The sequence below is a fragment of the Apaloderma vittatum genome, unplaced genomic scaffold, assembly GCF_000703405.1.
Source record: "Apaloderma vittatum isolate BGI_N311 unplaced genomic scaffold, ASM70340v1 scaffold16435, whole genome shotgun sequence".
NCBI classification, from domain to species: Eukaryota; Metazoa; Chordata; class Aves; order Trogoniformes; family Trogonidae; genus Apaloderma; species Apaloderma vittatum.
Genome location: NW_009715688.1, coordinates 101,034 through 115,711, shown reverse-complemented (window position 1 = coordinate 115,711; position 14,678 = coordinate 101,034). Strand labels below are relative to the sequence as shown.

Sequence of the window (14,678 nt, the reverse complement as noted above, 5' to 3'; positions counted from 1 at the left end):
TCTTTGGAGAAATGTTTTAGTGTTCCTGTGTGAATAGAGGGTTCAATTGATATGTTATTTTTTAGATAAATGATGAATATTTTATTTAGTTGATGCATGTATTCAGATAAAATATACATTTGCCATTACATAGTCAACATTTTATTATATTCTATTAATGTTTTCACAACAGCAATGAGGCAGAGGAAGAAAATTGATTTTTAGGTGAGCATTTTGTTTTGTAATCATTGGCAATGCAAAAAGCTTCAATAGTTTTATTTTAAAATGATAGTTTAAAATGTTAGATGCAAAATTGCCTTTGCTGATCTCTAACATATATTCATATCATGGGAGTTTCCAGCATGCACAAATACGGAGTATACAATTGAAGGCAGCACTTCAAACAAGAAATAAGGATGTTTAACTGAGTGATTAAAAATGGAAATGTTATTATTGAGACTCCATTCTTTTAAGTTTTCTGATATTTTTTATAGCCCTGAAAGCTATGAGCTCTTTCAGGTTAATCAAAACCTTCTTTATTCATATTTTGTAGTTGTAGATTTTGGCTCCTAATTCAGCCTACCTATTCATCCAAGATTTGGAAGACATTTCTGTAGAATGTATTATAGCTACAGAGACTCAGAGTCAACTCATAATATAAAAGGGCCCCTTTGGCATTTCTGTATTGGGTGGGCAAGAAAATAAATAAAAATAAAATAGTGTCTTGAGGCTGAAAAACATTTTTAGGATTTTTTAAAAAAACTTCTAAGTAAGTGTGTCTCCAGGGTAAATAGGCTGCTTTAGAATCCATTACTCAGAGGCAGTTTCACTTTATTACACATTTTAAGCTTTTCCTTGCCAGTCCTGAACCTTTTCTACAAAATGACAATGTCTCTCGTGAGTATAAATATATTTTATATAGTGGCTGCCTTAGCAGTGATGTTGAAAATACTGTGTAAAATGAAATAGTAAGCCTCGTAAGGATATTAGAACTAAGTGGTATAGAATAGACCGGATGTTTATACTAGAGGAGAAGAAATTATGTACTGCGTAAAGAAAAAATGCTGTTTTCAAAGCACACTTGAAGCACCTGCATGTAGTTGAGCTGTCTTTGAATATACTCAGCAGTGTCTTCCCGACATGGTTACTTGTTACATTCTCAGGCAAATGATCCTTTAGGATAATTGTTTAGGAGCTTAGGATCCTATGTTTAGGATCATAGTTTAGGAGCCCTTAGACACAAAGCCCCGTATTTGTATTTGGCCCTTCATCTTTATTCAGTTTATTATCTATTCAGTACTCATCATTAGTAATGAAGTAAATAGTAATAACTTCTACTTCAAGTTTGCTCAAATCTCCAAGCCCCAGATATAATTTCCTGTGGTTATTACTGTTCACCACAAGGGTACCATGGGTTACTCCGACATGGACACCCCAGTCACAGAACGGAGAGGGGTATGTGCAGGGACACTTGGCTTCACAGGGTCAACTTCAGTTCCAGGTGGGCTGAACTATCGCTGTAGACGCTGCCGACAGCGTCAGCACCGTACCCGGAAAGAGTTGAGGAAAAGCAGCAAGAGCAGGAACCCAAAGAGGGGGATGAAGAAGAGCGAGCCAGGCAGCTGGTGCAGCAGCTGCTGCTTGGCAAGAGTGTGAGGAGAGGGGAAACAGCAGGAACATCAGTAGGTGCTGAATGGGATGAAGGGACTAAAAAGACCTCGGTTAAAGCCCTGGACTGGAGATCTTGAGAGGATGTGGCAGCCGAACCCTTCCTGGCTTTTGGTGGGTGTCCTTGGCTGGTATCTCTCCCAGCACTGACTTCTGTTTCATCCAAGTCTGTTGCATGGCCTATGAATGGTTTCTTTAGATGAACGTACTATGTTTTGGGAAGCCACGGTCTAGTTGCCTGTAAGAGAGCAAGAGGGGAGTTGTGTTGCCTTGTCAGGATGGAGGGATCTTCACTAACTCAGAAGTGCAGCCCCCTAGGGAATGTCGTCATCAGAAACTGAAGTATTTCTGAGGTGTGTCTGTTTCCAGAGATAGGTGACAAGTGACTGGGACATTTTGAGGATTGCAATTCCAGACCTGTATTGCCAGAGCATATTTTGTCTCATGTAATTGTGTCAGTCTCACAGGTAAACATGTAATGAGGAATCCCACATTTCAGTTCTGCCTGAAACACTGAATACGTTTCTGTGGGACTTTAGGTACTAATCTGGAAGCCGAGAATTGCACTGGTGGGCACAGGAACACAAAGCTTTTGAATGCCAAAGCCCTTTTAATTGAAACAGGCCACAAGAAAATTCTCTGTGGTAGCACAAGTCTTCTGTAACTGAATCAGAAATTTAATTTAAAAACAGTAATGTTTGTGGGGTGATTTTTTTTTTTCTAAGCTGCACTTATTCTCAGTACATTGATTTGTCCAGGACCCATGAAAACTTACAAATCTGTTTCCTTTAAGTAAGTTGAACACTATTTTTGAAAGGTTATCTGCTGTCTTTTTCAGTGTGCGGTAACAGACAAAAGAAGTATTGTCCACCCATGAGACACAACTAGATGGGGTGGCACCGAGTTACTGATTGAGGACGAGGACTGCAGAAGGAGTAGTGTCCTGTGTCTGTTTCTGGGCTACAAGGCTTTGCTGTGTCTGCTCTTTACTAGCAATCTGTCATAAAGGTCTTATTAATAGTTGTTGTAACCTTAATGTAACCTGGAGGAGTCACTTTAGCCGTTAGAGGTAACAATGAAAAATATTGATGACTGTTCTGAATAAATCAGTGACTCAGTAGAAAGCATTTTGTTGATTTTTCGATTTGGTAGGTAGTCAGGGGATACTGCAGTCACCCTGTAGCCAGTCTTCCTTGCCAGCTGTCATTATGAGTTGATCAGCATAATTAATTTCAAAATCAGTTGGCAGATTATACTGGGCAACGTTTTCTCCAGAGACAAACAAATAATAGAAATTTTTGGACAGCCTCAAGTCTCTCCATTCTATTATCTCATCAGCTTTACAGATTTATTTTGCATCTCACATCCTCTGGCAGTGATGGTATTTTGCCTGATACATTAACAGATGCTGATGAGTGTAATAGTTGTTGAAAGCTGTGCAGAAAATGTCATGCTGAGCTGATGGGAGAACCCGGTCTTGCAGCTATAGGAGGAGAAAGATGCGTGATTTACAGAAGAATAAGGCTCTGGCACATTTCAGAAAACAGCAACAGTAGTTCAATTCAGTGCAGATTTGTGATGGTGACATGTTTTTCAGACTGTCATCTGCCTTCCTGTATTGTTTATTTTCATTGTGGCTCTTGGGTGATTTGTATTTTGTATATTGTTGCAATGCACAAATAGAATACTGGACTAGGTACTTTCACATGGCTCAGCAGTTGAGCCTGCTTGGCAAAAAAGCCATAAAGATGGACGGATATTCACATGTGGGGACTTTCTGAGTTCAGCAGTTCTTCTTGGCCATCACACCTACTCTGAGAACATGTCCTGAAAATTTACTTCCATTCCAAAAATCCTTTTTTTTTTTTTACTAATACAGCCATTTTTTCCCACAGTTATCCTCCTTAAGAATGAACTCTGTAGTATTTGATTCTTCTAAAATCACCTTTCACTATGCGCTGTGTGATGCATTATGCCTATGGACATGTTTGTATTGCCTCATAGTATTAGAATAAGAAGGTACATCATATAGCTAAACAGAGCTCCTTGATTATGTGGTAGAGGAAGTAGAAGGTGCTTTTTAGGATTTTGAAAGAATTTACTGTCAGCATGAGCGCAAAGAAACTCAAGTGTAATAAATGGTTAATCCTTTTTTTCCTCAGAAAGACATTAAAGACATTAAAGGTGGTATGTATGTAGAGGTCTCTTGTGTGTGAAACGAGTATCTCCAGCATGAAATGGATCAGGAGGCAACTTACATGATTAAAAATCTACCAGAAAAATAATAGTGGACTTGGTAGAATATATCATAGTATTGATCTAAAGTAATACATGTTTAATGTATTTTTTTTAGGAGAAGCCACTGACCAAATCCCTGCAACGAGGAGAAGACCCCCAGTTTGATCAAGTAAGACACTTTAAGTGATATTATTTCAATTCCTCAGGCTATAAGACAAATACTTGGAAGAACAATCTAGTGTCCTTATACCGTCGTTGTGTACTGCTAAAGCAATCTCTCTTAATGTACTTTAGTAGAATGACTGTTTTGCCTAGCCATTCTTGGTTTTAAATTAGAAGGATTTTTCCATGGTTTTCAAGCTCAATATTTTTTGCCATAGAAATTCTTAGACTGCCTAGGAAGGTGGTTGAGTCGCCATCCCTGGATGTGTTCAAGCGTCGCTTAGATGTGGTGTTGGGTGATATGGTTTAGGGGTGACCTTGTAGTGTAGGGTCCATGGTTGGACTTGATGATCCCAAGGGTCTTTTCCAACCTGAATTGTTCTGTGATTCTATGATTCTTGCTTTTTACAGTGTATTAGGTGCATGCATTATTTCCTGGCTGTTTACACTGATTGAAGTTTCGAAGCAAACTGTGTATGTTTTCAGAATATCTGGTTTTGAAGCAGTTGCATGGCCCCCAGTCTTTCTTTTATTGGGTTTCTCTTAATGTTGATATGAGGGCATTTAGAATCATTGTCATTGCCATCAGCGTCATCAGTGCATTTTGGCTCTGTAGCTGTGACCCAGCGTGACTTACATGGATGCTGCACTTCACAGGGGCTGAGCCAACTTGTATCTAAAATTAAGCATAAATTCAGTTGTCAGGATAAATGCTTGTATATGATAAGGTAAATAATAATTAGATAAAATTGGTCATTGAGGAGAAAGAATTAAAAACTAAAATAGATTTTATATAATTAATTGTATTTCTTTTAATAAAATGATAAAATTGTAATTAGTAAAGTCAAATTTATATCTAGCATTAGATTAATAGATTCATTAATAAATTCATCCCAAGGATGCTAAAAGAGTTGGCAGACATGCTCGCAAAGCCACTGTCTATATGTTACCTGAAGTCCTGATTAGCTGGGAAGGTCCCAAATGGACTGGAGGGTAGCACATGTAACACCCATCTACAAGAAAGGTAGAAAGGAGGACCCAGGCAGCTATAGACTTGTCAGTCTGACCTCGGTACCAGGAAGGGTCATGGAGTAGATCATCTCAAGTGCCATCAGATGCCAGTTAGAGGGCAACCGGGGATCAGGCCCAGTCAGCATGGATTTATGAAAGGTAGGTCCTGCTTGACAAACCTGATCTCCTCCTATGATATGATAACCCGATTATTGGATGAGGGAAAGGCAATGGATATTGTCTATCTAGACTTTTGAAAAGCATTCAATGCTGTTTGACATAGAATACTCGTAAAAAAACTTACAACTCATGGCCTGAATGAGCAGACGATCTGCTGGATAAAGCCCTGGTTGGACAGACGAGCCCAGTTAAATCCAGCTGGCGGCCGGTCACAAGGAGTGTTCTGCAGGGCTCAGTGTTGGGACCACTTTGTTCAACATCTTTATTGATGACCTTGATAAGGACACTGAAGGTGTCATCAGTAAGTTTGCAGATGACACCAAGTTGAGTGGGAGTGTTGATCTGCATGAGGGTAGGGAGGCCCTACAGAGGGACTTTGACAGATGAGATCAATGGGCCAAGGTTAATAGGATGAGCTTCAACAAGGCCAAGTGCCAGGTCCTGCAGCTGGGCCACAACAAGCCCATGCAATGCTACAGGTTTGGGGAAGTGTGGCTGCAAAGCCATCTGGCAGAAAAGGACCCGGCGGTTCTAATCGATAAGCATCTGAATATGAGCCAGCAGTGTGCCCAGGTGGCCAAGGCGGCCAATGGCATCCTGGCTTGTATAAGAAGCAATGTGACCAGCAGGAGTAGGGAGGTGATTGTCCCCCTGTACTCAGCACTGGTGAGACCTCACCTTGAGTATTGTGCCCAGTTTTGGGACCTTCAGTACAAGAGAGACATCGAGGTCCCTCTCATCGAGTACAGAGGAGGGCAACAAAACTGGTGAAGGGCCTAAAGAATAAATCTTATGAAGAGCAATCGAAGGAGCTGGGGCTGTTTAGTCTGAAGAAGAGGAGGCTGAGGCGAGACCTCATCAGTCTCTACAGCTCCCTGAAAGGACATTGTAGAGAGGCTGGTGCTGGTCTCTTCTCACAGATAACTGGTAGTAGAACTAGAGGGAATGGCCACAAGCTGCAACAGGGTAGATTTAGGCTGGATGTTAGGGAAAAATAATTTCACAGAAAGAGTAGTCAGATATTGGAATAGGCTGCCCAGGGAAGTGATTGCGTCACCTTCCTTGGAGGTGTTTAAAAGTCATTTAGATGTGGTGTTGGGGCATATGGTTTAGGTGTGGACTCTGCAGAGTAGGGTTATAGGTTGGACTTCATGGTCCCAAGGGACTTTTCCTACCTGAATGTTTCTAGATTGTGTGAATCTGTAGGGAGGTGGGACAGCTGTCTAAGTAAACCAGCAACATACACACCTTTTAATAATAGCATAAGAGAATTAAGTTTTGTCAGCAGTCTTTCTTTAAAGAAAAACATCTAGAAAAAATCCCTACATAAGCAACCTCTTTGGAAGCAGACAAAGATAGGTGCTAAAGAGTTTAAGTTGCATAAAGGATGCTAAAACTTGCAAAACTCACTCCCAACAAGGAGGATGGATAAACTCAAGGTGTACCGTAAGCAACAACGTCGTTTCCTTGTCTTCTACTCCTGCCTCAGCTGCCATTGCCATCACCGCTGCTGCTAACTCCACGTCTGCCAGCGGTGCCAGGAGCAGAGGACAGAGAGATGTAGCAGGAGCAGCAGCAAAAGCAAGAACTCAGAAAGCAACTGTGTCTAATGCCGTAAGCTGCAGGTGCCACATTGACTAACTTTGGGAGAGGAGATAGGTAGGAGCAGGACTTCAGGACCTCAAATGAATTTAATGCATGTATTATGTTTTCTGGGACACTGCAGCAGAAGCAAAGATACGTTGTGAGACCCCACCGGCATTCAGAAAGGGTCTTTTCATCATTTTAGCTTGATGAAGAGACTCTAGGTTCTTCTGTAGCTGCTTTTTGGGTGGAGGTAGACTGCTTGTAGAGCCATTCAGAGCAGGAGGCAAATACTTCTGTGTTGCACTGGGGAGCTCCCTGCCCACCTCGCTGACCACAGAGAGACCCTGCAGGGGAGCCAGGCACTGTAGGCTAAAGGAGGCTGCTTTGTGAGTTCTTGTCAGCTGCCTAATGCATTTTTTTGTGGTATTCTGGTCTTATTTTATATTTTTTTTCCTTCCTGTGGGAAGAGTGTCACAGAAAAACGGGAAAGAAAAACAACTTAAGCCACCCTGCAAAACCTTGTGATACTGTTCCTGCAGTGTATTAAACAAACACATAATGGGTGGCCGAGATTTTATTAAATATTCATGGTTAAGCAAATTGTGGCACTTTACAAGGAGGAATTAGAAGACTTATGCTTCTCCTAGTTATTGGTAAGTAGACAGAAAATTAACAATTAAGTCAAGGTAAATTAATGAGAGAAATCAATGCTTCCTAGAATGAAGCAACTGTGTGTTTGCTATTGTAGCAATTTGCTCAGAATGGTGAGGGGAAATAAACAGATGCAGACAAGAAAAAAAAAAGGCAAATTTTATTATGTACAACATTTGTACATATTTCTAACTGCCTATCTAGAGCCCTATCTATGGGTAGAGTTGAGAGAATAATATAGAGCTGAGTTTGCTTTAGATATCTTGTTGGAAAACCTTGTTTTCAATTCCTGAAATTTTCCAAACAAACTATTCAGATTGAAATTTTCAGACTGTCTGTCTGCCTTAGCCTGGGTTTTGGGAATGTTTCTCTTTTCAGGTTTTACCCTGTTTTCTGCTTGAATAGCACGATCATTTGGAGATATTCTAGAGCTCCTGGGACTGATGTATGCCTGTGACTGGGAGATAGGACCTGAACTTGGCTCACAAGCCTGTATTCAATAACATGGTTCATACTTACAAAAATCATTTTAGTTTTCCTAAATTGTAGTTTTCATTCAAAAATTTGTAATACACAGTAGAGATTTTATAGAACTCAGCTAGAGTAGAGACAGGAAGACAGAAAACGTCTTTACTTGGCATGCTTTGCTCATTAGATTAGTTCGGTACATCTCAGTGTTATAAAGCTGTTTTGCAAATGATAACATGTCAGTATTACAAAGTTGTCATGAAAATATGGATAATTTTGCTGATATTAAAAATTAAGGTGTGTTCTACCTGGAAAACTCTGAAGATCACGATTCCACATGATACTAAAATCCAAGTAAGAGGGTGTGTGTTTTTACAACAGACTGTTTAAATTTTATTCAAATGTTTAAAGAGTCTATGGGATGAAGAAAGACCGGGTTGATAATCCTTTGCTTCTACCTCCCAGGTCATCTAGCAAAAACAGGAAAGGTCACACGTGACATTCCTGACATTTTTGCTACAGAAATGAAGGAGCAAAAGAGGGAGAATAAACATTTTCAAAGGGTGTCTAATAACTTTAACTTTCGATTTTGAGGCATCAAAAGTGGCACACTGTCAAGAGGAACCTAATTTTCTCCTTTTGACTTCAAAATTATCTTTGTTCAATTTGAATGACATTGATAGGTGGTGCTGAAGTGATCAGGTCACTAGTCACTTTAAAATAGCTGAGCTGCAACTTCTAACTGTAAATTAAAAAGCAGCAAAAGTAAGGCATGACCTAGTTTAAAATTTACCTTTGCAAGTCAGCTTCAAGGGTGGAAAAAACCAGCCAAAAAAACCCCTTTGCAGTGACTTACGATGAGCAGAATGGAACTTTGCTACCCAGAGTAATCAGCATGAAGGCTGAACCATTTAAAAGGGTCATGGAAGCATTGCTTACTTCCCCTGAACAGCTTTATCTCTGGCTCTATGAGAAAGAGCATTTTTTCCTGCCCATTCTCAAACCCCATTTTAAGAGTGCTGGTTGTGACGGTGGTGATTTATCCGGGGTGCTAGGAACCTGGCTGCGCACAGGCAGAGCTGGTTCTCTCCGTATGGATGTAGCGTCAATGTCTCCTGTTTGGGAGACAGAGTTGTCCTGTGGTCTCTGTCTGGCTGCCAATTGCATCACCTTCCTCAAAGTCATAATAGTGTCTTGAGCAATGTATGAAGTCATCTTACTTATCCTGACTTGCAGAATGTCTCACCATTAGCCTGACAAACTGGATTCCTTACACCGACTGGATTTTCCTTTTTAGGTGTGCACACATGTATATAAAGAAAATATATACAGGAAATACCATAGGGGTTTTTTTCATATGTTTTTAAATGTCTTTATAATATATTTAAAATCATGTTTTAAAAGGTCTTGATTAGACAACTGTAGTTACCTATTGGCAAAGAGCATTATGGCTCCAGCATTAGCATTCTCTGTGTCTCTGATCATAGAAATGTTATTAAACATTGTACTACTGAACTATGACTTAAACTTCCTATTACAGGAAACCATAAAGTTGCAGTACACGAAAAGATCAAAAGCTAGGGTGAAAAACCCCATAATTATCCAAGAGCCTTATCCTCACCCAAGGAAACACTTTTATTAGTCTTTTCTCAGTCCTCACTGAAATATCTTCTGTTCTTACCACGGTACATAAACGTTCCATGAACTGACAACACTGGAGGCAGAAAAGGGCACTGTGTAATCTTGGACCAATCTGCAGACATTTTTCCACGTGAAAATACAAAAGGAATGTAATGTTTTGACCATGGAAGTGAAAACTTAACAGCAAGGCTTAGTTTTCATGTGAAACTGTCTATATGAGGTGCCTCTTGCAGGAGTTTCAGCATAAACTGCACAAAAATTTATACTTATTTTAATTATACTACTCTCTTCTTAGAAGTACACTAGATTTGAGAATATAAATTGGAAAACAAAACCATTTAATGTTTTATATACTTTTATGAGGTGGAAACAAAAAATAAAGGTAACACATTCAGACCTGAGCTTGCTGCACTAGAAATAAATGAGTTTTCATGTAAACTAGTATCCTGGCAGTAAAAGAGCTATAAACATTGCTAATGTATAAGCAAGCTAGATGAAATTGCCCATCTACAAAATTATGATATTTAAAAAATTTTGGTCTTTTACTCACAAAACCAAGACTATAAATGAAAACTAGTGAGTTCAGCATAATAGTCATCAGTTTTAACTGTTCCCAGGGAGATTTAACTTCATAGCACTGTTCAAAAAATGCTTAGAACAAAAAGGTGCGAATGAAGGATCTGCACAAACACAACTGCACTATTTGCCCTTAATTTTTCATTTTATGGATTTTTCAGCTAGAGTTGACTTCTGAAGAAATCTATCAGTAGCAGAAAAGAAAAATGTTTTGTCTCAAAGGATCCAACAGAATTAGAGCATGTAGCTGCTACGTTTCGTGCTGAGGGCACTTCATCTCCACCTTCCCTCTGCACCAGTCTAGCATATTTGCCATAGGAATTGTTAACTTTATTTCCTTAATTTCATATATTGCATATGAAATACTGGTGTTACTGTGGTCCATGAGAGCTTTGCTGTTGATTTCAAGGAGCATGAATTTTATTGCAGCTGTTATTTTCCTTGAGCCTCTATTGTTTGTAGTAATGGGTCTTTGTTATAGACATGAATGAAGTGGAAAAAATGTTGAATGATGGGAAGACATTACTGCGTAGGTATAAGTATCCTAAATACAGCTAAGACAGTGTTCACCACATTCTATTTTCAGTACTAGTGACAGAAAGTGTAAAAACTCATTCCTAGTGCCCATTATTTGGAATCTACACAACAAGCTGAAGACAGAATATGCAGACACTGTGCAGATAATAGATTGACAAAAATACACCAACATTGCAAAAATTAAGTACTGCAATTCTGCATTATTAAAATGGCAAGAAAATGCACATTTAACATACATGCTGACACATATATTTTATATGAGAAAATGCAGAGACAAGAAATTAATGGTACTCTTGGAAATTGAGTGAAGTTTTGAATATATTTGTTAAAGATCATAGAAATTCATATGTGAAATAAAAATAATTGACATCTATGCTGTTAGTGGAAACATTTCTTGTATTTGTATTTTGACAATATAGCAAGACTTTTATGAAAGTATATAAATTGTAGCAAACCATCTGGGCAGAATTTCATTAAATTAACTCTTACATATTAGTCCAAAATAAATATTAAGCATTTACATAAAGTATGTTTAACATATATGTTAAATATTAACATACTTCTGTATGGACAGAAATTTTAAACAGCTCCCTACTTGTGCAGCTTTCTAATCCTTTAAGCTATACAGTAGGTAGTTCATTTATGATGGAAGAACATGATCATTTCTCCAACAAGGACACATTTGTACATCTGTGCACTCCCTTTCAGGAGCAGCACAGAGCTGGAATTCATCTCACTCCTGGACTTGCTTCCAGTAAATGAAAGGGTTGAGTAACCAACAGGCTGGCTAGACTTCCCTCCCTTCCTGTTCCCTGAGAGCCAGGTCTTTGCCCAGTCCACCCTTCCTTCCTGTCTTAAAAGTGTAATGACAGAAAGATTTTAAAAAAAAATAAGCTATATTGACCTTTTATCCCTCCTAAAGACACACACTGTAAATTCAGCAGAGAAAGTATGGCTTCAGGAGATTTAACAGGAATCACTTTGACTTTTTGTGGTGAGTGAAATTGTGTACCTGGGATTTAGAGAACAGCACTGATAAATATGCCAGTGAATGTGCAGGAACATCTGACTGAACTTTTCGCTTACAGTTCAATATTGTGATCTCCTAAAAGATATTTAGGTCTCTTTGGGGGCACACTTTTTAGTAGGGCCTGTAGTGATAGGACAAGGGGTAATGTTTTTAAACTAAAAGGGAATAGATTCAGACTAGATCTAAGGAAGAAATTTTTTACCATGAATGTCATGAAACACTGGCACAGGTTGCCCAGAGAGGTGGTACAAGCCCCATCCCTGGAGACATTCAAGGTCAAGTTGGATGGGGCTCTGAGCAACCTGATCTAGCTGAAGATGCCCCTTCTCACTGCAAGGGGATTGGACTAGATGACCTTTAAAGGTCCCTTCCAACACCAACTGTTCTACAGTGCTATTCTGGTTTTCCTCACTAACCCTTTTTTCACTGCATTTCATAATTAACAACTGATGTTATGCCAGCTTCAGAAGAACTTTTGGAAAAGAGAAGCAACTGAAATATCTAGGCATGCCGAGTTCATAGTGCATAGTTTACCTTGACACTAGGTGATTCATGTTTTTTAAGTATTTATCTGTAGTCTTATGCTTGAAGGGTTTGGCATAATTGAGCCTCGACTGCTGTAGTAATTCTTCTTGAAAGACCTCCTGTCAATGCTGCAACCAGTGCCTTCATGCCATCTTCCAGAGCAACTTGTTTCCTATTTCAGGTAGTAAAATATGTTGGAAACAGTAGTAGTACTTCTGTAGAAAGTTTTCTTTTTACAGGAGCTGTTATTACAGCTTTCTAATGCTCCATGTTTTGGGGTTTTTTTAATGCCCTTCAAAGGGGCTTTGACAGGCTTGAGAAATGGGCCAGTGCAAACTGCATGAGGTTCAACAAGTCAAAGTGCAAGGTCCTGCATCTAGGTCGGTCTAATCCCAGGCATAATTATAAACTGGACACAGAGTGGGTTGAGAGTAGCCCTGAAGAGAAGGACTTAGGGATGTTGATAGACGAGAAGCTCAACATGAGCCGGCAGTGCACTCATGCAGCCCAGAAGGCCAACCGTATCCTGAGATGTATCAAGAGAAGCATGGTCAGCAGGTCAAGAGAGGTGATTCTCCCCCTTTACTCTGCTCCTGTGAGACCCCACCTCGAATACTGCATCCAGTTCTGATGCCCCTGCCATAAGAGGGGTATGGATCTGTTGGAATGAGTCCAGAGGAGAGCCAAAAAGATGATCCAGTAGCACCTCTGCTGTGAGGACAAGCTAAGGGAGATGGGATTGTACAGCCTGTGGAAGAGAAATCTCGGGGGGACCTTAAAACTGCCTTCCAGTACCTGAAGGGAACCTACAGGAAGGCTGGGGAAGGACTTTTTACAAGAGTGTCCACTGATAGGACAAGGGGAAATGGATTTAAATTGAAGGAGAATAGGTTTAGATTGGATCTTAGAAGGGTGGCAAGGCTCTGGAATAGATTGCCCAGAGAAGTTGTGGATGCTCCCTACCTTGAGGTTTTCAAGGCCGGGTTGGATGAGGTCTTGAGCAACCTGATCTAGTTGAGAGACGTCTCTACCCATGACAGGGGGGTTGGACTAGATGATCTCTAAGGTCCTTTCCAACCTAGGCCATTCTATGATTCTAAGATTCTAGGATTCTATCATTCCTGAATAATAATACTTTATCCTCAAAGTATCTCATTAACTTTAGACTACAACATCACTGGAATGAGTTAAATTCAGGTGCTGAAAAACTGCAAAAGAGATCAGAGTCATTGATCTAATCTAACCCTCATCCACAGAAGTTCTCTTTTAAGGCTTTAGTGACATTTGGGGATTGTATGTAAGGTGCTTGGTCTCCCAGCTTTCCTTTTGTCTTAGTAATAGAGTTTACACAAACTTGTCCTACGCAAGACATTAAATTCTGCTGTTCCATAAGCACTAGAATGTACTGGTTTAAATTTAAGCAGGTGGATAAACCTGGCAGAGCTAATGACATAATTACTGTGCTTTACATGAAGTAAGCACTTCAGCACTTCACTTCTGCTGCTCAGCACTTTGCAGGATCAAGCCCTGCATGGTCTCAAGGTGATCACAAATGTTCAGATCAGACATTTATTCCTATTTTAAATAGGTTCTGTTTTACTAGAATGTTCACAAATGCTATAGCTGTGCACGTTCAGTTGCAATACGTGTATAGTCCTCTTGTATAACAGTGGGAGGTTTTTTCACCTCAGCTTTTGATCTTCTCATGTTTTGCAGTTTTATGGTTTCCTGTAATAGGAAGTTTTAAGTCATAGTTCAGCAGTGACATATTTGGTAATATTTCTCTTAATTGGTGACACGGTTTACACTGAGTGAGCAGTAATCTTTCCCAGTATGCCACTGGAGCTGTTTAGTCAGGAACTTTTAAGGAATGATTTTAAACTATGTTTTACTTATTTGTGCATGCAAACACAGGAAACTGTAAATATTTTTCTATATAAAAAGGTCTAAGGTACAACATGTGAGCTAAATAGTAAGGTGGATGCATATATGTGTTCAGTTGGTAAAGAGTAAGGCTGAGCTTGTGGGGTGTCTCAATACATTCTGAGTTTCAGGAGCAACATGCAGCAGTCAGATACAACCTGTGAAGACAGTATCCCTGACTCATCGCTTTTTCTTTCCTTGTAATGTGCTCAAACCCAAATCAAAATTGTGTACCCAATGAAAAAAAAAAAAAATCAAAGCCCTTAGTGTGTCATAAGATGTGATAGAATTTTAATACATTTTAGTATCGTCAATGGAAACATGCTATCAACGTACAGCCCACTATTTTATTTCTGCTTGATGTTTTAACAGGAAATGCAGAATATTAGGTCTCTGCTTGTTCCATGGATCTCAACAATGAAATGAAAACAAGAATGAACATGTTTAACCATTGAATTACTACTTTTTTTTTTTTTTTTTTAAGGAGAAGGGGAAACCTGAA

General features: G+C 39.4%; 1 protein-coding gene across 1 annotated transcript in view; it reads left to right on the top strand.

Annotated features, from left to right (window-relative positions):
- Nucleotides 1-1,389: 1,389 nt before the first annotated feature.
- Nucleotides 1,390-14,678, top strand: part of FRY (furry homolog (Drosophila)) — a gene marked incomplete at its 3' end in the record, with an annotated part of 113,952 nt that continues 100,663 nt past the window's right edge. The window contains exons 1-3 of the mRNA XM_009869257.1: nt 1,390-1,434; nt 1,503-1,661; nt 4,001-4,054. Of these exons, the coding sequence (XP_009867559.1) occupies nt 1,390-1,434; nt 1,503-1,661; nt 4,001-4,054 (258 nt within the window). The remainder of the gene's footprint in view (nt 1,435-1,502; nt 1,662-4,000; nt 4,055-14,678) is intronic.